The 27,949-nt window shown below is 43.9% G+C and overlaps 1 protein-coding gene and 1 long non-coding RNA gene across 9 annotated transcripts in view; one reads left to right on the forward strand and one right to left on the reverse strand.

Moving 5' to 3' along the window:
* Positions 1-27,949, forward strand: part of LOC146524987 (uncharacterized) — a 358,835-nt gene that overhangs the window by 275,956 nt on the left and 54,930 nt on the right. The window lies entirely within an intron of this gene.
* Positions 1,079-27,949, reverse strand: part of atp8a1 (ATPase phospholipid transporting 8A1) — a 111,761-nt gene continuing 84,890 nt past the window's right edge. For 4 of the 8 annotated variants that reach the window (XM_085130802.1, XM_085130793.1, XM_085130788.1 and 1 more), the window contains 10 exons: positions 27,852-27,926; positions 26,466-26,588; positions 22,304-22,382; positions 21,229-21,290; positions 20,959-21,015; positions 20,580-20,687; positions 9,655-9,743; positions 9,200-9,292; positions 7,238-7,329; positions 1,079-3,451 (listed from right to left, as the gene is read on the reverse strand). In XM_085130802.1, the coding sequence (XP_084986928.1) occupies positions 3,354-3,451; positions 7,238-7,329; positions 9,200-9,292; positions 9,655-9,743; positions 20,580-20,687; positions 20,959-21,015; positions 21,229-21,290; positions 22,304-22,382; positions 26,466-26,588; positions 27,852-27,926 (876 nt within the window). In that variant the 3' untranslated portion in view covers positions 1,079-3,353. Of the gene's footprint in view, positions 3,452-4,020; positions 7,330-9,199; positions 9,293-9,654; positions 9,744-20,579; positions 20,688-20,958; positions 21,016-21,228; positions 21,291-22,303; positions 22,383-26,465; positions 26,589-27,851; positions 27,927-27,949 lie in introns of those variants that run through there. The other 4 variants (XM_085130787.1, XM_085130811.1, XM_085130819.1 and 1 more) reach the window with 3 other exon arrangements.

Below are 27,949 nucleotides of genomic sequence, written 5' to 3' on the forward strand. Positions count from 1 at the left end.
ACGTGTCCAAGCATATACAAGTCATCCCCGGCTCTGTGTGATGTTGTGAGAGGGGATTTTCTTAATCCTTTAACAACTGTACAATACGTTTATAAGCAATAAATCATAATTAACAGAAATATATTCAAAGTATTTTAATTAATTTAAAATAATGAGGGTTTAATAAACACTCCATCTTCAAAAGATTTGAATTTCTTGGCATTTATTTCACAGTTCAGGCTTTAAAGGGTTAATATTGGCATCTCGAGTCGGCAGCATCCCGACCCACCTGCTGCTCAAAGAAGAAAACTGGCTTTCAGTAGTGTAAACTGAGGGGTTACCCTCCAGTATAAGATAAATAAAGATCATTTTAAACAATGAAACATGTAAAGTAGAGTCTAGTAGAGTCCAAGAATAGAAATACGGGGCCTTAGGACTTCAAGACTCTCAGGTAATTAAATCCTGATGTCGATGCAGCTGCTCAAAAAGCTTCTCTGGATGTAATAAAATCACACTTGCTGCCACCACCAGTAACCACAGCTGTCACCTCATCAACAACAAAAGCTTTCACTCTCCAACTTGAAAAAGTAATTATAGTTATTTCATTACCTAATCTCCCCACACTAATGTTTTATTTATTTGTTTTCAGTCTGTAAAATATCTGCAAACAGCAAAGCAACCAGTCATAGACATGAAGGCCGGCGTCTTAAAACGCTTCCAATGATCATCGTGCAAAAACCCAACGATATCCTGTTACAGTTTACAATAATAAACCCACATTTAGAAGCTGTAACCAGAGATTTGTTCGTGTTTATGTATAAAGAAAAGTTCTGTCAATCAACTAATGAAGTTTTTGGACTTGATTATAACAATAAGAATCTGAAAAGCCAAACAGGACTCAGCCTGAGTGGGATCAGACGAGGAGTTCGAGTAAACCCACAATCATAACAAATGAGACGTCTATTGATATAATCTGTTTGTCGTGCTCGCGGGCCGATGGCCGTCCCTCCTTTTCCTGTTTGGATTTCCTCTCCGTTTGTCGCCACACACGCTGATTACAAATTTGCAAATAACACAAAAGCAATAAGAGACGTTCACATTGTTCGTCAGTGATTGTAAAGTTTATTTCAGTAGTCCTTCGTGGCAGTAAAGACAACACTTATAAGTTTGCAGTCCCAACATGCAGAACAATCATCGAACAGAAAGACAGAAAGGAAACGAAAGAAAAGTTAAAATTTTGTTTCCGCTTTAGTAAAGTGATCAACACTTGAGGGAGAGTTAAAGTAGTACGGTTAACACTCGGAGAACAGTTTGTTTTCCATTCATGCAGCCCACGACCTTCACAGACAACGACGTGTTTCATGTTTTCTGGGAAAAAGAAAGAAGAAAGCAAAAGTCTGAACCTTCCACAACGACGACGACGTTCTGCTGACGAGATGACAGCCGATCACGTTTTCACGCCAAAGACCAGCAGAGAAAATAATCAGAAACACAAACGAGCTTTCCTGTAAAGCAGGAGCTACACGGCGTGGGAAAAAGGTCACAAACGTTACACTCAAAAGAAATCGTACCGAAACCAGAAAAGAGCAGATATCCACACTGGAAAGGTACATCGAGTGCGTTGTGCAAACATCTCCTGTCGAAGCAGCGGTGCGTCAGGAACTCACAGTCGAGGTCAAGCGTTCGACCGCGAACGCGCCGGCAGCCTCGCGTTCCCATACAGGCCATGCATCGGCACACGTTAGTACACCACAGCTATACCTGGAGTCGTGCAGACGGACAACTTGAGCAAGCGTCACTACACACGCGCACAAATATACAACAAAAGAAACACACCAGGAGGCCTGAGGTGCAGGAAACCTCCCAGCCTTTCATAGAGGACACAGACATGCAGTGCATACACAGAAATGATCCACAGTAGAGGTACACACACACACACACACACACACTCATACGGCACATGCACATGCAAGCAAAAACACACGTATGCACACACTCGCACCATCAGAAATCTGATCTCCCATAGGGAGAAGAAGCAATCACACAGACATTAGTCAATTATAAATAAATCAAGCTGTAACAATATTAATATTAATAATAACAAGACATTTAAGAAAGCTCCGTTTCCTCGTCTAATCGACCCGCCAGTTCATCAGAGGAAGAAAAAACAAACGTTACAGACGAGTCATTACAAAGCCGCTCGATGCAAAATTCATACGTCTCCAATATAAAAATACAAATCCACAAAATAAGTATAGAGACAGAGCAGTTCTGATACTGTCGTGGAGTTTCCTGGCTAATCTCTCTCTCTCCCGTAAGCTAATGGCACTTATGTTAGAGGGTAAAATCTCCATCTGAAGGGAATCACTGCTGCCACCGTAAGCTTCAACCCACCAGAGAGCCTCCTCTTCACCTCTGCAGGAACACATCTGTAGTTTCACATTGTAGGAGTGCAACACTGTGGTGGGGGACAGTAAGTGTGTGTGTGGAGCACTGGTCTACGCCATCGTCTTCTTCTAAGAGGGACCGTTTGACGTAGGCACCGTTGTGATCGTTGAAACGGGAGCGGATGCGTGGAATGCAATTTTAAGTCGAGAGCAATACGTCTGCTGCGAAAACGGTGGACACAGGACTACGGCAGGTTGCAGGAGGCAACGTCTTCAGAAAAACGTAAAGAAATGGTCGAAACGAGGCACAGTATCTACATATGTATAAAATGCATTTGAAAAGAAAGCGACGGAAAGAAAAGGCGTAATAAAATGTAAGGCTTCACACAACAGGTGCTTCCTCGAGTGCAACAACAAAAGGAACATGTTACAAACATCTGCTCTGATGTGTCGCGCTGGACACACACAGGAGTTTCATTACATTTGGTTTGACGGTTTTCTCAAATTCACGAGTACTTGGACGATTGTATACACGACTGCTCTTTGGCAATCTTTCACGAGTTCGAAGCGTCTGAAACCAGTCGCTGCCCAGTGTTTGATTTTGATTTACTGAAAGGATTTTAGCTTTTAGGACGTTTGGCTCGGTGCTAAAAGCCGTCGTTTCTCAAATCAACAGAAGGAGACAAACGAGAACAGTGAAGAACTTCAGACGGCTAAGAAAGCACAGTGCTCATATCATGTCTGCGCGACACACAACTACAGCTGACAGTGAACGTGACTCCTTTTGTTCCTTGTTTTTTTCTTTTAAATCCCTTTTTTTCCAAAGACTACACAATGTCCCTTTCTTCTGCCTCTTTCCAAACCCCCCCTTCCCCTCAGCGCCGGAGGCACACACCGCCGCTTCTCCCCGTCAAGCTTCAAATATCGCCACTGGAAACGGCCGCCGTGGCTCCGAGCGGGCCGGCCGTGAACGAGAAGGCCGACGCCTCACCACGTGTTGGTCCTCTGCTTGGTGGTGTCGTACGCTCTGATGACCTCAGACTGGGACACCACTCCGTTCTCATCTTGAGAGAAGGCGTAGCCGTCTGTGAACATAACGAATACCATTCAAACAAAGGCTGCACAGATCAAATACACATAAACACACATATGAGACATGAATCAACAGAATAAACAAAATCTAAAGTCTTAACATTTGGGAAATATGCTCATGGTTGCTTTCTTGCTGAAAATCAGTGCAGGTCTCACATCTGCACTGTTAGCTTGGCTAAAGTGTCGTTAGATCCTGATGAAGATGCTGCTTTTATCAATCTGATGACAAAACAAATGAAAGAAAATCAACTCTCCTGCCGTGGAAGCACAAACACCGAGAAACTACTTGGTGTAACCTGACAGACAGTTCCCTGACTGGTTGGCAAGTGGTTGCTAGAAGGTATTGGCAGTTGCTAAGGGAAACGGTTGGCAAAGAGATATACAGTCCAAAATTGTGTTAGCTTTGATTGCTAACAGTTTGTCCCCAGTGTTGCCAACTTAGCAACTTTGTCGCTATATTTAGCGAGTTTTCAGACCCCCTAGCGACTTTTTTTTTAGAAAAAAAAGTCGTGAAAGACATTAAAAAAACAATAATTGCTAAAAGAAATTTAATTTGTAGTTCTAAATAAATTCTAAATCCATTTAGGACGTTTTTTGCTCACTTTATGTCTCGTCCACGATGTTATTTCTCTCTCCAGCAGCGTAGGTTACAATTACATTAGCATGACCAATTATGCAAATTAGGCGATGACGTCATTTAGCAACTTCTAGCGACTTTTAGGACAACCAATAGCGATTTTCCTTACTGAGGAGTTGGCAACACAGTTTGTCCGAGGTCCTGTCAGTTTGTATGGAGACCCTGACTTCTCTGCAGTCACGTCCCACCTACTCGATCAGCTTCCAGCTGGTAATGAAAGTTGAAAAATGCAGGTAAAGGTGACCACTGCCATCTGTTTGACCCTGTGTTTGCCACAGGGTTGGACCATTGGTCTCTGTGTGGCCCAACGACATCTGACCTGTCTGCCAGGCAAGCTTTGGATCCTGTTTGCAGTCGTTATGAGTTCAGAAGCTTCTGGCTGTAGCCAGCTCCAATTTGAGCTTCTCTCACATTAGAGTCACTGTGGTAAATATCTGTTTAGATTTCTGCAAGGCCCGATAAACAGTTTCTAAGTTGTTTCCTACGTTGTGACCAGGAACCTCTGGAAACCTGCAGGGCTGAAAATGAAGTCAGCTGCTGTTCTGAACTCAACAGCAAATCATTCCTCTTTAAACGGCCCAAATTTACAGCCTGTTAACAGCAAAGTATTCACAGAGCTCCACGTGTTCCACATTTTGTCACATTACAGCCTTACTCCAAAAAAGGATCATTTTCACCTCAGAATTCATCACACAATCAAAACGATGCAGTGAAATAAAGTTTCAATTCTTGAAATGTTTTTAAGCTAAAAGGCAAAAAGGTAACATGTATATGAGCGTTCACAGCCTCAAAGATTACATCAGCTGTATCTTGTTTCCACTGATCATCTCTCAGATGTTTCTACGACGTGACTGAAGACCACCTGTGGTAAATTCAATGAGTGGATCGTCCATATCAGAGCACAAAGCCATAAAGTCCAAGGACTTGTTTGTACATCCTGCGACAGGATTGCATTGAGGCGGGAACACTTCCTAGAGCTGGCTGCTCGGCCAATATGAACGAGCAGAAGGCTTCAGCCAGACCAATGTGGTTGCTCCGAGAGAGCTCCAGCATTGCTGTGTGGAGAGAAAAGACAGAACTCCACCAACCAGGACCAAATGGCATCTGATGGAGTCTCAGACCATTAAAATTCTCTGGTCTGATGAAACACTGATTGAACTCTTTGGCAGGAATGCCAAGCGCCATGCCCGGAGGAAACCTGGCACCGCTCATCACCGAGCCAGTACCGTCCTTACAGGGAAGCATGGCGGTGGCAGCATCATGCTGTGAGGATGCTTTTTGGCAACAGGAACTGGGAGACCAGTCAGGATGGAGGGGAAGACCAATACAGCAATGTACAGAGACGTCCTTGACCTGCTCCAGAGCACTGTGGACCTGGGACTGGGATTCAACCAGACAAAGACCCTGAGCACAAAGCCGAGACTACCATGTGGCTCTGGGAGCCTCTGTGAATGTCTGAGCATCTCTGGATCTCACAGAAGTGAAGAGAGCTTAAAAAGTTCTGCAAAAACGAACGAATCCATTTTGGTAGAAGGTTGAACCATGTCAACCTGTGGAAGAAGTGAAGCGCTGTGAATACTTTCAACATGCACTATATATTTTCCACTTTGACAACTGTGCTGGAGGTGAATCACGCATCTGAAGTTACAGTGACGTGAGGGTGAAGCACTCTGCTCGGTCTCCTCACCACTAATTGTCCCTAAACTCAAACTTTACCGTGTTTAACGCAATTCTGACAATTTGCCTTTTCAGAAACCAACATAATGACCAAAACGAAGGCCTCAGTCGGGACTAGTGGGCGGCGTCACGGTGGTCACGTCCACTGTGCAGCAGCTGGAAATAGTTTACAGATGAATTAAAAGCACAAAGCCTTGATGGTTGTCAACAACAGGCACCGAGTGAAGAGACAGACATGAGAGCTGCAACAGTCTTCCAGTCAAGGTTAAAATAAGCACATTTCCCACAACGTCAGACTTAAAATGAATCACGTGACAAAAAGATGGATGAGAATTTACATCTCCCCCAAAAGTGTTATCCTCTGCGTAAAAGCAGCACTGTGCTAAACTCTCCTACAGGATCTCCTCTGACCTCTGACCCCTGACTCACCTTCAGGTGTCAAATGACCCGCTCAGTACCCGGAGGCCAGCGGGAAAGTTCAAAGGAACCCGCTGTGACGAGTGCATAGTGGGGTGGGGGGGGGGGGGGGGGAATAAGCGCAACATTTCATCATTTCATCGTTACTCGTTCTACTGAGCTAACTCACACACGAAGGCACACGAGGGACAGGAAGTGCACAACGAGAAGGAAGAAGAGCGGTGTCTATCGGGACGCTACGGAGGGCTGGAGATGTAAACAGGGTGAGGTTTGATTAATGAACTTAAAAAGGTATCACACAACAACGGTCTCATCCCCACCTATGAGACAAACAAAAAACAAACTGATCAGACAAAAGACAGAAAAGAACAAAACACAAACGCACACAGAGTCACTGCAAATCTGCACACCAGACCTTCATTATCAGCTGTTTCCTGCCTCTTACCTTAAAATTTCTAAATTGATAAAAAATCTTGAGCACCACGTAAACAGGTTTGTGTGGGTCGGTAAGAATTTTCATTACCAACTGATATTTGGATGATTCAGGTGTTTGACTTCAGTCCTGAAGCACACGGACTTCAAGGTCAGCTGAGTTTACTTATGTTAATGTTGACTTACTGTTCATGTCCAGCATGAGAGAAACACACTGAACTGAAGCCATGAATCTGTGAACTAACAGCTCAGTTTAAATGGAAACTTCACTAATAGCTTTTCAGATGATTGAAAGAAGAAGTTTAATATTATGCGCAGTTCAACTCAAATGGAAAACAAGTTTAATTCAAGACTTTGGGAACTTTGGGGCCATTTGCAGGCACGACTACTGATCTGCACCTGGTTACACTACATGTGAAAAGAAGTGGAAAGAGTGTTGCTGTGTCCCAAAGGATGAAAGAGAAGACGCTCTGGAGATGTAGCATGTGTCAGAGGAGGAATTATGAACTGTGATCTGTCCTAGCTGACAAGAGGACATATCTGGGAGGAAATAAATCTAAGCTAGCTCGAGTGAGGATGAGAAGAACGAAGAAAAGAAGGTTTGAGGGTAACTTACGGAGCAGGTTCTGCTGCATGGAGTCGGACCGGTACAGACTCACGGTGCTCTTCTTGAAGACGTTCTTCAGGAGCTGGGCTCTCTCTGTCAAACTGCACACACAGAGCAATATTCAGTGTTAGCAGCCTGCTGAGCACCACAGGCACATTTAATGAGCCATGCATCAAGGCTGTCCAAGCCCCTCCAGAGTGCAGGGACCTGCCAACTGCTATACCTGCTGGTGCAAACACCGTGTAGGGAAACATCGCTGTGCAGACGCAGAAAGAAGAACAAAGCGATGTTGTGAGAGGAATATCTGAAGCAGCAGCTTGGCCAAAAGGCCTTCCTGTAAAGCTAACGACTGTTTGCAACAACAGATGTCTGCGTGTGCACGTGGCTGCCTGCAAGCATTACTGCAAAAATTCATTTATATATTTGAGCGGTTATCACTATACGTTTGCTTCTGTACGCATCCGGATGTGTGTGTGTGTGTGTGTGTGTGTGTGTGCAGCCTGCTGGGTCTGGGAGAGCGTCCAGGCAGGAGGATCACTTTCAGTCAGCCACAGATCTCACACTGATCTGCTCTGTGCTGCTGCCGGACTCAGAGAGCAGAGCTGACCTGCTTCAGCTGATACTAACTGTAATGTGTGGCTTTAATATAGCAGGACTGTTGTTTGGAAATGAGACGTTCAGTATTTGGGTGGGGGGAGGAGAAAAACCCAAAAAACGAGACAATCTCTCGTATGACACGATTACTGACATGATTACTGACATTACAGTCAAACTCCTGCAATTTAGCAGCAATTTGAAGATTTCTGCCCTGCACACAGGAAAACTGCTGGCAGCAGAACCGCGGGGATTAACAACATTTTGAGGGATTCGGGAGGACAGAGATGACTCTTCCTCCCAGATAATCTTCACAATTCTGGGGAATGATTCACATTTTGTGAAAGGAACAATAATAGCCGAGGCATTAACTACGTAGTCTCGATAGCGTTGGGAGACACGACGCCCCGAGACAACATGAATTCGTCATTTCGCCTTTCTGCTAATCTGAGCCATGTGAGTAACTCTTTACATCAATAAAGAGTGCTTTAACCCCGGATCTGATTTCATAGGAGTTGCATCGATGTTACAAAGACGTTTATTTATGATAGATGAGCTAAAACAAAGGCTGTTATCTGGTTATTTTATCCGCTAATAAAGAAAGACTAATCGCTTATATCAAAACAAACTTTGATGACAGAATATTTCACATATTCCTGCTTGCAATGTTTAATCGCTGGAATGCAAAATTTGCTGCCAATTTTCTTTCTCGACATAAATAACACAAAGTTGTGTTGCACAAAAGCAACAATGCAAAGATGCAATAGTTGCTGATCCAAAGTATTTTACCTTCTTGAACGCTCTGTGCTCAACAAAACACATAAAGTCACTTTAGGACAGAAGTTTGGGTTTTTGGCACATGAAGATATTGTTGTTTTCACGTCATGTGGTATTGATTGGAGAAGCAACTGACTTTGGCCGGTGCCAGGCACTCGTTTTACTTGGTTTTAGGCACTTCTGTATCATCACTTGCCAAAATCTGACATTGCCAGTGAGAATTACAAGCTGACAATTACGAGTGTCGTTATTTAGATCATTTGATAAATGTTCTCGGATGTCTAATGACTCCAAGATTACAGGTACAAAGAAAGATATAAAAACAAATCAAAAACAAGCGCTGCTGAGCACTTTATTGTGTGGGTACTTGCACAGTAACGAGAATGATAACGCACAATTTATTCGCTTCACATACAAACAAACACTTTTATAGAGAAAAATAATTGAAACTATAATATTACAGATTTTCTCACTGCTTAATGTTGTTGTAGGGACAGAAATCTTCATCTACTTTTTATTAAACATAGATTTGATCTCCTTTCAGACTGAATCGTGCTGTAAAGGCGAGAGTGGAGGAGCGGTAATGTGGTGTAACTGTACCTCTTTCCATGCACCACTGCTCCAGGGTCTTTAGATAGCGCCTCCAGCTCCTGCACCTCGTCCACCAGGGTCTTAAAGCATGCCTTCTTCACACTGTGAATGAAACAAAGGGTTATAAAACCAGAATCATTCAGCAGATGTCTGAACACGACTGAACCTCCACAGGCTGATATTTAAAACCAGTTCGACCACTTCAAGCTGCTCGGAGTAAATCAGAAAGTATAAAAACCCTGACGTTACAAATTGCTCCTGACACCTCGAATCTGCAGCAGGCTGATGTCAACCAGACCAGAAATGAAAGATCTCGACTTGCAGAATGGAAACGCTAGAAACGTTTGGAAGTCTGGACAAAAACTTGGGCGGGAATTGCTTCAGGAGATACGAGAGATTCTGCAGGAATTTCCTGGATGTGCATTAGAGCGATGATGAGTGAGGAGAGCGGGGAGACGACTCACACTTTGTAGGCCACGTCGAAAACCAGCGAGGTGACGGGGATGAAGAACAGGCCCATCCAGAAGACCCCTGAACTGAACATCATGTCCGCCTGCCACACACACACACACACACACACACACACACACACACAAAATCAGATAGATAGAAACACAGGAGCTCCACTATCGTCCTCTACAGCGCCACACATCGACACACACACACAACAACAGCCCAAAACACGCTTTTATTGTGGAAACAGAAGATGGGTCTAAATCACCGACTCAGTGTGGGTTAATCCTCCATGACTAAATGATACCATGTTTTTGTTTGCATCCACCTCCACCTCCTCCCGGTCCTCCAGGGCGGAGGAAGTACCTGTGATCTGTTTAGACAGCGCTATCTCTTCCAAAGGAAAACAGCTGAGACGTGAGGCGTGCTGAGAGCTCCGTCGGTGCGTCGGTGCAGACACACAAACGCCTTCTGAGCTGCGTCGACTGCAGCAGCCACTCAATCTAAGTGCGTGTTGATGAAGTGTAATGTATGTAATTATGTGCGTTCAGGTTTAATGTTGGCAGTTTATCATCCAGAAAACCAAACGCAGTAAAGACGTCTTGTTCAGTGGCGTTAAACCGAAAGCTAGTTTATAACGTTTGGCTCGTTTCTTGTACAGCTGCACGAACAGTCGTTGTTGTTGTAGAATAAGCTGCAGATACTTGTCTTGATTAACAGTTTGACCTTAATGTCAGACAATTATGTGAAATCCCCATTACATGCAAAAAAAAAAGGTTCATTGTCTCCAACATATCATAAATCTTGAGTTGAATAAAAGTTCAGACAGAAATCTTTCCCTCCTTCAAATGATATTTAAACACAGTAAGTTAGAAATGTTCATGTTTGAGTAATGGGGTTACTTTTTGTGTCCAGGGTCCCGGGAAGGCAGTGGGTCGTTCTGGTGGGGGCAACAACCTTTAAGCTGTGAGTGTGAGGATGATGTTTGCTTTGGCCCACTGCAGTGAAACTATCTGTCATTACAGGTCAAACTGCAAAACTGGCGGCCCTGCGTTGTAATGCGCCGCTTGTTTAAACTGCTAAGGCCCCTCGACAGTGTCCTTCCTGTAACATGACACAGACATGGCCCTAAGGATGCACAGGCACGCACACACACACACACACACACACACACACACGCACACACACACACACACACACACACACACACACACACACACGCACATGCACACACACACCAATCAGTGTCAGAACTATCAAAGCGCTCAGGTTTGCTCAAATTAGCTAATCTGTTCGCCATTACCTGCAAATTGACTTTGATGTGTGACAAAACACCGGGCAGAGGAAACCCCAGATGACAGGAAATCAAAAATGTTTTTTCCCTACAGTTTGAGGCGGGACAGGATGAATGGAGCTTTTCTGTGTCGCCTGGAGCTGAAAATGCACGATGAGGGAAAATTGCTGTGAAGATATTTTCACATCAATTTTGAAACGACGCAGCCCGGTGGAAACATTTACTGTTTTTTTGTGTTAAATCAGTTTAATTATTTTTGTTTTCATCCGCTGTGCCTTTTGATGGGGGTGTTTAAGCTGTCCTGAGACGTGTTCAGCTATTAAATCAAAGAGTTTATAAAAATAAACCTTTCAGTCTTTCTCAAACCGAACAATATTTATACTTCTCCGTATTTAAACCTGAGCAATGTAAACATACAAAGGCCTGATGCTTCCAACCTCAAGTTTAAATTCAATTATTCTGATAATGACATTTGATATCATTTCTACTGCATTCTGAGAAAGCAACAGAACAATGCCAGACCTAAACAAACAGCATTCATCGTTCTCAGTTTGTTAGTTTTGCACCAAATTTTAAGAATCCAAACAGATCTGACGAGTTGCAAACAACAAATGTTTGCCTTCAGGCATCTGGAAAGGCTCCAATACTAAAGCGGGGCCATCAGAGTTGGTAGATGCTCGCAACGTCTCATTCCAGGGGCCCCCCGGGAGCTGGACAGGGTGAGAGAGGTCCGGGGAGCAGGGCTGTATTTTTAGGACAAACTAATAAACTTGTCTGGCTGGACAGACAGTCGTGTCTGCTGGCATGGGAGGGCGTGTTTTGACAGGCATTGACCCCCTCGTGGCCACACACCCACACACAGAAGCAATCGTACACACACATATGTTGACACACACAAAATGCTGAGCAGTGCAAACACTGCTGTTATTTACTTTGAGCCACACTGTGTCAAACGTGGTTTGAGGTTCAGCCTCATATGATAAATGCAGTGAATCGTAAGCTGCGTGGCACGTTTGCATTTCCTCTTTCTTCTTAGGTTATGTCCTTGTGGTCCAGTCATGGTAACAGACAGAGGCAATCAGGGTGTCTGCTGAAACAACAATATATTTTGCATGTTTTACCTCGAGTCCATGAAATCTGTTTTGGTTTCAGCAATGGTGCCAGTGTTGGGGTGCTACATGCTACATGCTACATGATAATAATGGGTTAGAATTGGTTGTTGCACCAGTTGCAGTAAGATGGTCATCCTAACTCATCCCTCTCACACTGTCAGAATTTTCTCCTAGGCCAGACCTTCCCAAAGTGTGGGGCTCGTCCCCTAGGGGGGGCGCAGAGCCATTGCAGGGGGGGGGGGGGATGAAAAGGGGGAAAAAGAAACCGCTTGGACACTGCTAGCACGGCGCCCACACAAACGCAAAGCAGGAGATGAAGCATTGCTGAATATGTTTCCAAACCAACTTCATTCTGAGACAAAGACTAGAAAATATGGTGAAGCAAATCTTCCCTTTGGCTTCACCTGTACAGGTGCAGAGGTAGGTCTCCCTGCAGGATTCCCCTGAGTCGGGAGCAGCGCTGGGCTGTTTAAATCACGGACAAACAGGATCCCACATTCTTGATTTTTACTTTACAAACACTTGTTGTAATGACTAACTGCTCCTGACATGTTGGAGATGTTTGCTCTTTATACAGTAAAGTTACAGCAGGATACAAATAACATCAGGCTGATCCTGACACGATTTGTTCCCTCGGTTCAGATCACAGACAAACAGGATCCAACAGCTGTTTATGTTTTTAAACCCATTTTGCACAGAGAGGTATTTTTGAAAATGTATTGACAGCAATGTTGAATATTATTACACAGGAAAAAAACAACTACATGTAAAATAATGACAGCGTGACGCCTCTGCCTTTGTAAACAGAGGGACAGTAACTGTGTGTAAAACCTGCAGACAGTCAGATTAACAGGATTTTGTCTCTATCATTCTGCAATTCATCTCCTGTAAACAATAACGTGGCCACAGCGTGACGTGAAAAAAGCACATACCTTTGACGCTGCGTGACCAACTCTGTATTCCTCGTCCACACGTAAACGCAAAAAAGGAGTTTTAAAAAAATCTCAGTTTTCACTGATTTGAAACGTCGTTTACGTGGACGAAACAGCTGCGTGTTCAAAAATACCCGTGTAGGTGTGGACGTAGCGTAACAGAGTTAGTAGTTTATTTTATTACTGCCTGTAATTTATTGCAGATTACTTGTTTTTGCTTAATTGTTTACTAAATGTTTGAGGTGTGAGATACACAATGGAGCAGAATATGGGCGCGTGTGGCGAACATTTTTCTGTAAAACAAGGAGGGCCTAGCAAAAAAAGTTTAGGAACCGCTGTGCTAGGCCATCACACTGGAAGACATTCGCTCATCGTGCTTTGCTTTAAAGCTGACGGCTGGTCGCTTGCAGACATTGGCGGATCTGGTTCATTTGGTAACCCTGTGTTGTATCTTCTATCCACTAATATATGAGTCAGCAGCATCCTGTACTCACACTGGTAGTTTCTCTCTTGTCCCGCCCACGTTACATCACCAGCAGTTATTTTGCTCTTAGTTGACTTAAGTTAATGAATTCACAAAGTTTCTACAGCCTCTGGTCGTCTTTTGCTGCTAATTACTTCCAATGTGGACAATGAGCATTTCTACTGAACCCAACTGTGACAACTTGGTGACGGTGTGGCAGTAGAGAAGTAGCTTTTGGACCGTGTTGATGACCTGTTTATAACGGGCAGCAAATCAAAACAAACTTGACTGAAGGGCGTCCTTAAAGGCAGAGGAGCTAAAGCAGCTTGTTTGAGGCGCTTTATTAACGCCCATTACAACAGAATTAAGGAATATTTTGGACCATCATGCAAAACCAGTGTGATGAATAGTAAAAAGCAGTTAAAATCTGCCCTACAAAGCTGATCAGGGGCCATGAACGAAATCAGAGCTGTGTCTGTTTATCAAGGTGGAATCTGAATGAAGAGGTTCCAGGAAAAAAAGTAATTTGTGATCTGCAAATCTACCTGGTTTAAATAAAAGTTTAAACATACAGAACATCAAAAATGTAACTTTATTGAAAGACGTAAATCCTGTAACTTCAGAAAAAAGCTTCAAGGGAAAACTCAAAACTATTTTAGGATTGTTTTTCCATCAAGACTTGATCCTTGATCCAAGCATGAGCAGCCAGGTGCTCATGCCTAAGAAAGCCCACAGTCTCAGCAGCTTGAATTATGCTAATACCTGCCATTGTAATGGTAAATGTGAGTTTGTCCACTGCTGCACTATTCACTCCACAGGCCCCAGATATGCTCTGGATTCTGCAAACAAGACTGTGAAAAGGCAGCTTCATAACGCAGCTGCATCCAAGAGATGCTAATATTCAGACAGTGGCTGTTTGAGTACACAGAGCTTCTGTGTTTAACTTTTTCTCTCTTTTTTTGCTTTTAGGTAGGCTGAGAGGAGACGGGTTAGACTAATATGCTACATCCTGTCTTTGGCTTCAGTCTGCATCTATGTTTTTTCCCTCTGCCTGACCGGACACCAACGCACACGTCGGCTTCAAGGAGAGAAGGGAAATTGAAGATGAAAGTATGTGTTTGGCCAAGTGTGGTTTCAACCCTCAGCGGCCTTTCTTGTGCAAATACAAAGTTCAGACTTGTTATGGAAGCATGGCTAGCAATCAGATAACAGAAGGGTAGAAACGCAAGAATCGTCCAACAAAGCCAATAACACGGCGAACAGGCAGCCTTAGTAAGAAAAGTCCACTACTCCTACATGTCATCAGCAGAGACACACCCACCCAGAAAATGCAGAATATGGAAAACAAACAACTTCCTCTGTTGTGTTTTTCATCGACTCCGTGTTATTTTTGTGTTGCTTAATAAAGAAAAACAGAGGAATATATAACTTATGACTCTTATAAACACAAGTCAGCCGTCTCACAGCCAACTCCACATGTGGTGTTAATAATAACTTTACTCTTACTGTACATTTAATGAGGTGATTACACTAAATGTGTGTTGTGCTGCTTGTCGATCATTAATAATAATATTTCTAACATTTCAAAAACATTAAATAGTCATGAAGATATACCAGTTACAGGACAGGTTTTGGGGGATTGTGACAATAATTCTAAGCTGTGAACAGACTTTGCAGTCAGATCTGATGACCTGCGTGTTTCCTTGCACTGTTGTGTGTTTGTTTTGTGAAGAAAAGCTCATTAGGACTTTTATTCCACAGACAGGAGCGTTCATCACGGGCGGGACTTTTGGCGCTTGGAGGAAATTTGGCAGTGAACACTCAAATCTTAAATTCCTTTTCAGGTTTGCTGCAAACAATAATAAACAACTGTAACTGAAAGCTAAATATGACAGATGATGGATTAGCGGTTTCAGACAGGTTTCAGCTTTCGCTGAGGTGGGGGGGGGGGGGGGGGGGTTTCCTCCACCCTGTGCTGAAATAAGCAGATATGAGTGATTCTCTGCAAGTTCAAATGCATAAAATACAATGACAGAGTCAAATATGCAAAGTTACTGGTGCTGTCGTTTATGAAAGCAGGAAGTACTTTTTAAAGCTACTAAAAACAAATAACTGAATGTTTTAGAAAATCCATGTTTGTGTTTTTAATATGACATCCAACCATCCATCCGTCCATTTTCTCCCACTTATCCGATTCACAGCTGTCGAGTCGACCACAGAGACTGCAAACCTGTTGCAGAGCTACCACAGAGTAACAGACAACCACTGACACATAGGGATGGGTACCGGTGTCTGGTGCCATGATGGTACCGGTTCTGACATAAACGGTAGTAACCAGACAGAAAAGCAGCGCACATTTCGGTGCTTTATTTTCCTGAGCTGTGACACACTTTAGATTCTAGCCAATCATTTTACGTTTCCGAGGATAGTAGGCGGGTCCAGGTACGTACGTTCTTTTAGAGCAGAGCTACAGATTAAAAATGTCCAAGGCGAAGCGGTCAAAGTCTGGCTGTACTTCACAGCAAAAGATGCAAACTCAGCAGCTGCAACAAGTGCTTTAAGCTGATACTGTGATACTGTCAAAGGAGGTAACACCTCAAATCTGATGAAACACCTGGTGACGCATAGCGGTTTTTTTAAAGCTGAGAAATGCGCCGTATTTGATAGCTTGCTGCGAGACCTCACACCGAGCACATCTACTGCGGGTGTGGTGCCTGTTATCGACCCGGAGTTAGCAACATCCCCCAAAAACCCGAAGAGGAGAGTCCTGGCCCCTAGCCCTGCTAGTGTAGCAGAAATGATGATGATGATGATGCAGCAGCAGCCGTTCTTCTCTGCGTGAGTAGCTTAATGTTGTTCGTGTGTAATTTACGTTGAGTAGGCTAACCACGTTATTACATTAATGCATGTAAGGTGAGCTAGCAAACACCATCATAGCTACATGCAGCTGTCTTCTTGTTTGATGGCAGATACTCCCTTCACCCTGGACAAAAAGGCTAAAATGACCAAAGAAAAAGTGGAAAACAGTTAAACATGAGAGGTTTTTGGACAAAGTTTGTGTTTTTTCCATTGTTTAAGCTGCTTCCAGCCAAGAGTGATACCATATATGCCCCATAGCTGCAGAAAAGGCTAACATTGTTATCTTTTTACAAAAAAACAGCTGAACATGAGAGGTTTTTGGACAAAGTTTGTGTTCTTCATTCTTTAAGCACCGGTTTGAGCACCGTTTAAGCACCGGCACCGTTTCAAAAGTACCGGTTTGGCACCGGTATCAGATAAAACCTAAACGATACCCATCCCTACTGACACATTCACACCTGTGGCTAATTCACCAATTTGACCTAAAGTGAATGTGTTTGGTACCCAGAGAGCTCCCACACAGACGAATCCGAAGAAAGTTCCCAATTCAAACCCACGACCTTCTTGCTGGGATGCACATTTTATGGAGCATAGTTTAGATAAATGACACTGATTCACATTTACTGATAGCTTGAACTCTTGCAGCTCTTCCATTTTCCTCCATTACTGCATTTATATTTTCTGTTTACAAGTTGCTTCACAATAGAGCAGATATTTCAGCACACTCTGAGGAGGAATAAAGTGGCTAACAGACGACTGAAGACAGCGATGCAGTGATTTGGTAGAAGAGTTTCAATCGCCAAACTCTTTAATAAAGTTAAACTAAATAAAAGCAGTGCTGAATAAAAACCATTCATTGATCTGTTTCTCATGAAATAGTTTTCATTCTTGTCCACGTCACACAGGCTGGCACAGAAATGTATTCCTGGCCTGCTACACATCAGCAAACATCTTTGCAAAGCTTTTCCTTGTTGAATCTTATCTCTGAGCAGAAACTGTGAAGAATCCGTTGCAGTGTAAAATCCACATGCTGATGACAAGCACTCGAGTCTGACTGAGTGATAGATGCTTCGCTGCAGCTTGCAGCAGGAAAACAGCAGAGGTGTGAGCAGAGAGGGATAAGCTGCAGGGAGACGGCTGCATTGATAGCACAGACATGCCAGCAGGCAACAGGTCAGTGCGGCAGAGTGAGCATGAGACATCTCCTGAGGTGCAGCTAAGCCGCTTAGTGCGTCAGATTACGCTGCCTGAACAGAATAATCTGACATTTTCTTTTGATATTTGTTTCAGACGTCTGTGAGGTGATCATCTGGGACAAAGCCATTCTCAGAGAGTACCTGTGAAAACCACACGAGCTGTTTCGGGGTGTTTGGACGATTGATCCGGCACCCGTGCGTCCAAAGAATATTTTGCCTGACATTGATGAATGGGTTCTCGTGAAGCCGAGCGCTGCTTAACATGTTAAAGGTGGTGAGCTGGGTTGTGTGAGAGCCGAGGCAGGAGTGGAGGGGAAGGGAGTTCTGGTGTCTGTTATGCTGCAGGCCCTCGGGCAGTTTTTCAGCTGGCAGAGACGGGGTGGGGGGAACAAAAGGAGAGCGCAGGAAAAAGCCGAGAGCATGAAAGAAAGTAGATATAAAGGACGGAGAGTGCTTCTTCTTCTTTTTACATTCAAGTACACATTAGGGAGGCTACGGTGAAGTATGCGAGGCTTCATCACGGTTGTGAATGATCCTCCTCTTCAGAGGCTACAAGGTCTTGGAAGTGGAGCCTGTGTCTCTGATTCCTTCTCGAGTTTCAGAGATGTGTCCCTGTTTGATGATATACGGGCATCCCTGAGTCAGGGCGGGCGTAGAGTTACCCACACCCAGAGGACACCATCACTGTCTCCAGTCAAGGGCTGCAGGGTACGGATGAAAGCAGCAGGCTTCACAGACGGGGGATAGAATTAAGCTAATATACCTGTGTGTGTGTGTGTGTGTGCGTGTGTGTGTGTGTGTGTGTGTGTAGTACACTGAGCCCAGTGAGGGTAAAGCATTTCTGTACATGTGCACCTACTTATGTTATTTACTGTGTCACGCACAAACAAGGACCCAAACATGTGGAGTTGTTGCAGCCAAACTCACTGTTGCAGCGATGAAACCTGTCAGATGAGAATACTACATGCAGCTAGATGCTTCAGTCCAAAGGTTAACAAAGAAAATCTGCCACAGAGATCTTCCTTTCCAAAGCAAAGCCTGCAATCATCTACCCAACAGAACTGATCAGAGATGAAGGACATTCGACTCACAATTGTAGCTCTTACAGGGATTGCGTGACATTTTGGGAAAATGCTGCTTTCTGGCAGAATGTTTGAAGAGAAGATTGATACCATTCTTATATCTCTGTGGTATATATGAATGTACACAAGCCGGAGGTTAATCTGGCTAAATACAGAGACTGGAAGCAGGGGCTGTCCAAAAATCCCCACTTATCATGCTATATCTCATTTGTTTGATCGGTACAAAAACCAAAGTGTAAAAATAATATTTTACTGCTTTCATATGTGCAGGATTATTGCTCTGTGAGCCAAAACAGCATTAAGCACGTACCCTCTGTACAAAAAGAGACGTGTTTGTACCGATTAAACAAACAGGACATATTGTGTTCATCAGTGAGCTTTATAGGTGCTCGTAGGTGGATTCAGTTACTGCAGCCTCTCACTGCCAGACTAAGCCAACTGTCTGCTGCCTGTATTATTATATCTAACAGACGTTACTCATTTTCACCATTTAATTAAATATCAAACTCTTTCCAAAAATAATAATTTACTGAGCAATAATATGAAAAAAGACCCAAAACTCAATCTGAGAAACAGAAAATACGTTTTTTCTCCTCAGGCAGACGCAGCTGCCGTTTCTCAAGTTCACGGTAATTTACCAAAATATAACTGTGCAGATATTTTTCTATTTAAATCCAGCTTCACACTGTAGCTGTTTATTGTGAGACAATATGTTCAGAGGATTTTAATCCACTAACTCAGAGAATATACCCGCACTGAGTTTCCATTCTTCTTCCTTTTATTTCTACATTTAACTTTTCCCTGAAAAATCTCAGGTGGTCTGAAATGCCACAAATAATCAAACAGTGATGAAACGTGTCACATTTTACACGTTAGCTGAGGCCTCAGAAGCATAAAGTATCCATCTCCAATCGGGCACACAGGACTAATAAAGGTTTGTTTAAGTAATAAAACCTCGAGTTTTTCTTACTTGTCAACAAGACTAAAACCCACTTTTGTTTTAAGGAATAGTTTCACATCAGGTGAACTGCAGAGAGATCTCTACACAGCACCTCTGCAAAGACAACATTTATTGTAAGATGTTGTTTCCTCTGCTGCAGGCAGCTCTTTTCTTTCACTGGTTTCCTGCCGTGTTATTGTTACGCTATGAAAAGACGCCTCAGCCTCCTGCCCAGAGTGTACTGGGAAGTTTCACCTGTTTAATGGGTTCCCATTAACCACCTGTGGTGACAGTTACATTAGTTACATTCACACGTAAATACCGGCTCCTCAAAGGAAAAAAGTAAACAAAATATTTGAATAATTAAAACTTTTGGTGTAGTCCCTCATTTCTTTCTCTGTCTGACAAAAAGCGATTTTATCTCCTCTGTCTTTGAGACAACTTTCTCCCACGTTGTTGCTCCACAAACAGAAGGTGTATCTGCTGAAACCACAGCCACAGCTCTTTGACATCTTTGATATCCAACAGCAGAGAAACACTGAAGGAAACCTGGTGGCTAAAGCAGCCTTAGTCTCATAGTGATGTTCAACACGAGCATCCAACACGAAAGAAAACGAGTGAAAGGATAACAGGACGGATCTGATTGATGTTTATGGGGTTGAATGATTGTCGGGTACATTTTCAGGCATCAGTCACCCGCATCTCTCTTTGCTTAGCTTCCAGACTGCCTCACTGTTTTAGTTTCACCTGTGGATACTCAGAGCTGAGGGAGAAATTTTAACACAAACACAGAGCAAATTGGCCCAATTAAGTCATTAGGCAACACAAGCCAGAGGCCTGACAGTTTACACTCCTCTGGCTCTGCTTACAAAGATCTTTTTAAGGTTTTCCCACCAGCTCCTCTCTGCAGAAAATGAATCATAAGGAGCTGCAGATGTGTCTATAATAGAGGATTATATCAGCAGTTTCTTTGGGAACATGCATGTGCATGTGTGCATGTGCATGTGTGCATGTGCATGTGTGCATGTGCATGTGTGCATGTGTGCATGTGTGTTTACCTCGCCTGACATGTCAGGTGCCAGAGGGATGAGGGGCCACAAGGAGGAGTAGATAGCGAAAAACACCACCCACAGGCCGATGCTTCCCCAGATGGCGATGTGACTGAACTGTTAGGAGCAACCAGAGGACAGTAAGTATGTTGTGATTTGAGCACTGCTACAATTTACTCGAGCCCTTTTAATCGCGCTTCCTTGGGCTTAAAACACTGAATGCTCTCCGGTAACTTAAAAGAGGTGCCGTACATTTCACTTGGTTTACATTTACAAGCCTAGCGAGAACAAACCATGAAGGGATTTAGCGATAAGAAGAGGAGGTAAAATTTGTCACAGGTGTCAGCGGCCAGAAGCAAAGCAAAAGAGACGAGAGGACTCAACCTACCATGGTCCAGGACGAGGTTTCGAGGCCGGCTTTGAGACAAACTGTGATGACGACAAACTGCAGAGACACAAACCACATGTTCAGTAAAGAGGCTCAAGTTCATCACACATGCCTGAATTCACAATAAGAAAGCATTTCACTGGAAAAGATCATCAGACAATTGAAAAGAAGAAGACGAGGAAATATAGCTGATGTTTATTCGCTTGGCTCACACACCCGATCTCTGTAACACAGCAGAAACACTGCCAGGGAGAAGACCGGTGCACTTACCGTGTAAACCATGTTGCCTAAGAGGAGATAGTCCGGAGTTCGTCCATTGCCAAAAACTGTATCTGTGAAGGGAATCAGCAGCAGAGGCTTTTAAGCTGTCCTGCAGCTCTTCGGTTTCACACAGGGTAACACTTTAGGTACATCAACGTGACCTTTGTCATGAGTGGAGCAGGGAACTAAAAGTAGAAACAGTCAAATGCTGCTTCCATTACTGTCCTCTGAGCCTGCGATGTTAATTTCAAGGCAGCGTGTGTAAATCCATCAGGAAGAGTGAACAGCAGTGTCCATTAATCATATTGAGAAAGTTCTGGCTACTTTAGTGCTGAAAGAGGGTAAAATTAGTTTTCTGGCAACATTTTAATTAATTCTGCCATTAAAAAGGAATCTGATGCTTTTCTTATAACTTCCTAAATTAATAAACTGAAATAAGCTGTGAGTCACACACACATATGTGGGTCTGGGCTCTCGCTAAAATATCAACAGTGTGCGACTGCCAGCAAAGAAAGAGAGGCGCCCTTTCCCTTTACTTCCGGCTGGTCACATGTCTCGTGTGCGCTGAGGCTTTGCTGACAGCCTGTCAGTCACAGCGAAGCGGCTTGGCGCCTTTTGTTTGGAGAGCAGGCCCGAGCTTGTGTGGTCCTCAGCTGCAGCCAGCCAAGACTTACCGGCTCAAAGATCCCTATTCTCTCTGCACACACACACACACACATCTCAACGTGCCAAACATGCACAATTGACCTTGTATGGATCAATAAAGTTATTTGCGCTCACAAAGCTCTCTGTTTGAATCAAAACATCATTTGGCCACAGAGAAAGCTCCTGATTGGCTCTGTGTTATCTATCAAAGCTAAGTAAGTGCCAATAACTGCACGCTGAAGCGTTTCAGTCGTCAGGACAAACACGAACATGGGCTTGTTATTGCGTGTCCCTCGGACTGCAGCACACATGTTTGCAATTCATGACTGGATGGTTGAAAAGAGAACTAATTAAGACAAAATACGCGTCTTTGACTGTCCTCCTTATTTATGCACCAGGTCCAGCGAGAGCCGTGGAGGAGTCTCTGGGAGCTACTTACCATGCTGGAAGGCTTTAAGGGGGAACCAGAAGAGGATGACGGAGTGGAAGAGGCCGTTCAGACAATGGGCCCAGAAGACCTGCAAAAGAGAGGAAAGAGGGAAGGGATGTATAGGAGGGGGAGGACAGGGGAGGGGGGAGGACAGGGGAGGGGGGACAGCAAGAGATTCCAATAAGAGAGGGGGAGAGGGGGGGAGAGTGGAAAAAAAGCATGAGAAAAGGGTGTTGGGAGCTCCAGCTTTCCAAGTGACCCTTGACCTGGGCCCTTTGTGCCAGCCAGGCGCTCGGCTAAGTGGCGGTTTTGTCGGGGCCTCCGTGCTGAATGGCCACCCCGCTGACAGACACGTTGTATATCCTGTGTGTGTGTCAGGGGGAGAAAGAGGTTGCTGCATGTGTTCACGGGTAGTTAAAGCGAATACAAGTTTGCACATTTCCCCTGAAGTCGAGAATAAAACAAAAAGAATCAGTGGGTGTAAGAAAAATACACATGCTCATCTCAACAACACAAACACTGTACAACATGTACGAGCTGCCAGCGTGAGGCTTCCTCATTATATTTCATTAGGCTTCGGCCCTTTCATGTGAGGAGTCGAACCGGTGTCGTAATAAATGACAGGAGCGTTTAAAACAGCAAAAATAAATCTAGAAACACACACGGGGAGACTGACAAGCCTGACAGAGATTAAACTGTTTTCATGGTGATTATTAAGACCTGCTGGGAAACCGTGGACCGCAGTCTGCGCGTGCGTCCGTCCACGCAAGCGTGTAGACTTGAATCGTTCACATCGATACCGTCTCTCTCTCCAAAACCGCCTCAGACTTACATTACGCTGCGCGACGGCCAAACAAAACACTAACGGGTGATGTACCACGAAACAGCCGTGAAAATCCTTTCTGCCAAAAAACACTCCGTATCTGTGCCGCCTCCCCCCGCTGTGCTGACAGGCGCTGGTGTGGAGAACGTTTGTGGAGGTTAGAGGGCCGATGGAGCAGGCATGAAAAATCAAAACATCACGTTTTAGTATTTGGCTTGTTTTTGATCACTGGCCTGTTCGAGGCTTCTTTAATATCACTTTTCAACAACTTCAGCAAAGCTGTCAGTGAAATATTAAACACGACTTATAAAGATGAATGACACATCCTGAAACTCACTTCCTGTATGTTGTCTTCAGCTACTCGCACTGTTTCCCTGTGTTACCTGAAATCATGTGGCTGGGACATGAACGAGTCCTGCTCTCATCTACGCTGTGGCCTTGTTTTCTGCAGCCTCCTCATCTTTCCCATCAACCAACTACGTCCTTTAGCAGCCGCCCCCAATCCTGGATTACCTCACTCTCCCACTGTGGACACAAACCCAACACACTGAGTGAGGGCCAGCCACAGCAAGCCCCCACTCCTCCATCTCTGTGGTCAAATGTGTATTAAATGATCACCAATGTTACAATCACATGTTTGTGCCAATTAGCCTCCCACTGGCAGGCTCAGCTCTCCACCAGCCTCCCCAGCTATCTCAACCCACTCTGTGGGAGTGTAAACCCAGTTTCCGCTCTGCAATAATGAATGCTAATGAAATCAATAACTGCTCATAATCATTTGTCACAGTAGGATCCTCCCTTTCGCCCCTCCAGCCACCAGGCTCCTTTCTTTCTTGTTACCCGGCAGGTTGCTGCTCTGAATGAATGCCTCGTCTGTCCTGCAAATATTCGGCCCTTTGTCAAAATCCTAATTGCCAAAAACAAAAATAAAAAAGAACCTAAACCACACGAAGGCCAGTAATTAATATCGAGCCAAATATTTCCAGAGTTGCTCCCACGCTTCCTGTTTCAGGTTTGAGGAAAACCGTATGCAAGAGAAGCGATGGTGCTATGTAGGAGGTGATGCTTCTGCTGTGATCACCGAGGCCACTCGAAGGGCAACGTGGTTTATTAGGGCGGTTTAGGCGTCTAGATCTGTAATTAAAAGTGAACGAGCGACGCAGCTGAAGCCACGCCTTGAGTTTCTAACACCCTCCGTCTCTCCCTTCTCGCACCTCAACACAAACAGCTTTAATTCACAAAGACAGTATCTGTTGTGTACAAAAGAGCCGGGCGAGCAGAAAGACGGGCTTCGAGGGGCCAAATTCCTGCTGGATTTTCTCGCCTCGCCTCAGGCCAGCTGCAAGGAAAATATCTCGGGAATAGAGTGGACAAGCCAGCAAAAACAACCTGCTGACCTGGCCAAGTCATCATTTATGAGTCTTGGAAAATGTGGCCCAAACAAAAATGGAGGTTCGTTTGCTTCTAACTATCACATGAATGTTTTTTATGATTCCTTTTTTTGGCACCAAAAACTTAATGAAGTCTTCGCACAAAGCTGATTAAAGAAAATCCATCGTACAGCAGGATTCACAGAAAATTTCATACGATTCATGAAGCAGCTGTGGTCACAAATCATTAAAGATGATTAATAATTAAACAACTGTGAATCATAAAATCTTGATCTGCAAAGAACAGGGCGCTTAGTTCACCTTTAGTCTGTTTTTCTGTGAAGTGACAGACAGTCAGCAAACATCCACTCAGCTGTGACACTACAGTCTTTAAATGTTATAGATATTTAACACTTAACAGCTTTAATGTGTGACATTAGCAGGGCTACACCGAATGTTCACGATGTGTTTATCTTGATTAAACAGGCTAATTGTGTGCAACAGCTGCTCTGAAGACACTTACTGATTAATCGTATCATGTATATTAAAAAAAACACAAGGTTCAAACTTTACGAGTCTTTCCAGTCTTAACGCTGCTTTCTGTCACTTTTAAGTGTGCAGCTAAGAAACAAACTTCTGAAAGGTTATAATTGAATATGGGAGAAAAATGTACATACTTAGAAGTACAGATTGTGCCAAAGAGAAAGTAGAAGGTGTTGTTAGTGCCAGTTATAACCAGTGAGTCCCAGTAATCATGGAGTCAGTGACAGATGGACGTCTCTGCCTGTGTCAGCAAGTGTCAGATATTTTAAAACGAATATCAAAGCAACTTTATCCTTTAATGTGTCCTTGAAAAAATAGAAACTACATGAAACAAAACAAGTACTAAGGTTTACTTGTTATACTTGGTAAACAACTTCTTCCTGTGTATTTGTACTCATGCAGAGCAGACTGGCGATCCAGCTGTTAGCTGTAATATTAAAAGTTGGTAAAACATGCTAATGTACTAGAGCCTCCTATGGACTAACCAGCTGTTTTTTAATAGTAGCATCAGATGCTACATTTAAATTGTATCTATTTTATTTATTATCTGTAACAAATCAGAACAAATGAGCTAAACGCTGATGTTCATTAGGACGCATTTTAAAATGGCTTTTTTAAAAACAGAAACCAACGTCATCTGATTCGTGCAGTCTGCTGTTGTGCGGGTTAAATGCGATCTGATAGGCTTCTAAGAGAACAACAAAAACACCTCACTTAAACAAATTGCATAATTTTCTGCGACCAATGCCATTACACAGTGACAGCACTCTCTCTATCGCCTCCTTTTCTGCTGCCATCTCCCAGCAGATCTGACCTTCCCTGCCCGTGACCACCGTGGCCAATCTGCTTTTAATCCACCTCCATGTGGTGCTAACCAGGTCACCACGCCTGTGAGGAGGGTCCAGCAGTCTCTGGCTCAGCATGGAGAAAGGAAGAGACAACTTTATTACCAGCTAACAGACAGCCCCCGCAACCAGACAGAACAGGTCAAGCCAGGCCAAAGCAGGCTACGACTGGATACCCACAGACTGCAGCTGCCAGGTCACCGAGACGTCAACCGATCGCTGTCCTGTTATTAATGGCATTTAATTACTGGGACTTTTACCCTTTTAATTTAGTGGAGAACAAAATTAATTCCATAAAAGGGACAATAACAAAGGAACATAACCAGTTTGTTGTTGTTGTCACTTAATTTGAGCAGAATGAAAGAAATGGCTGATACTGTTACTGGGCTGTTGAAGCGTGTAACAGTATTAATGACATACTATGTCTGTTACACCTACATACTGTTAGACTTCACATGAAATATATTCACAAACATGACACTGAAGGTCAAACTGAGAAAAATAAATAACCTAAAAGTACTGAAACCTGTTCATGTGTTACAGGAAACATCCACATAGATAACAAACATGTGATAAGAGGATCACATTACCTTGGTATTAAAGCCCATGGCATTCTGGGAGGTTTTGTAGAGCTCTGGGTACTTCAGCATATTCTCTTTCCTGCAGGAGCGCTCGAATATTCCCAGAGTGAGAGGAGGCAAGGCGGTGAAGATCTACAAAAGAAAACACAGCCGCAGACGTGCACAAACACACAGTGATAAATCTGATATGAAATAATATGATTTTGCTAAAAATATCTCCTGTTAAAGCTGCCACAGTAAACCTCCAACTCCAACATCCTGTCAAAGCTTTGTTTCATTGTGTTCTCCACTCTTCATTTTATTTCACTGGAGACTGGCTGACCTTGTTTTGATTTTCATGCTTTAAGTCTGTTCATATGCAAAAACCATCTCGATGAGCATCTGCGGTCTTCTTGACGGAGCAGCAGGTATTTAAAGCATCGTTTCTTGGTGCTGTTGTAATGTTGTGTATAGCAGCTGCTGAGAGGAGCAGGATGGTATTTGTGTAGTGATTCAGTTCAGAGTTCCCTGCAGGCCCATCTGGAGTGGGAGCCTTCAGGCCTCAGTCGGCAGGACCAGTGGGCTACAGGACATGCTCCACTGGCTTCTTTTCTTATTCAGAGCCAGGCTGAGGAAGACCTCCTTTGAGGGGCAGATTCAGCCCACTGCCTCTAACAGACTCCCACTGAGCCGATGGAATTCCCTCAGTTTCTGATAAAGTAAAAGACTGAAGCTTTTCCCACAACCAAAGCAGCGCTGGTTACAAAGTGTGGGAGTGGGGGGCACAGGGAGGTGGTTATGAAACAGGGCAAAAGGCAGGGCTCAAATCCCCTCCTGACAGTTTGTACCTGCCATAAATTACTTGTGCTTGAGGCCGACTGGGATTGTGGGGAAACTTCACTTCACACTTCTCTCACTCATTTTTGTTGATTGAATCGGGTTCATTTTTATAAACAGTTTAAAGTTACATATCGACTCATTGTGGTCTTAACAGTATGCTCTTAAACCTCGACTACAGATGCACTTTTCCCTCCTGCTTAATTCATGACAGATATGAAATATGAGTTCATTAGGAGTGGTCCTGTTATGGCGCTCTGAGGGACTCCCGACATCAGCAGCTCTTTCTGCTCCAGTCTTCCTATTCTTATTATCACTGAAACGTAGCTGTTCTTACTAACTATCCTCTTTGGGGCAAGCGGAGCTGTTGTTCTTTCGCATTCAGTACATAGTTTAGGGCACACGGGGAATACGGGCTTGACAACGGGTCATAAATAAAGGAGAACGTGTTCAGGATGCTGATGACATAGTCACGCAATAAAGGGATCAGGCTTGAGGCACCACGGCTAATACGTTCTGTGTCAAAGAGGTAGAGGAGTAAAGTGGTCTCTATAGAGGCACATGTTTCTAAACACTCACCACATTGTACAAGCCAATGCACCAGCGTTCAAACAGAATCTGACCAGAGAAGCCATTGACGAATGCAAACCAGATCTAAGAGAGACAAAAACATCATA

Source organism: Neolamprologus multifasciatus, chromosome 2 (genome assembly GCF_963576455.1).
Source record: "Neolamprologus multifasciatus chromosome 2, fNeoMul1.2, whole genome shotgun sequence".
NCBI lineage: Eukaryota > Metazoa > Chordata > Actinopteri > Cichliformes > Cichlidae > Neolamprologus > Neolamprologus multifasciatus.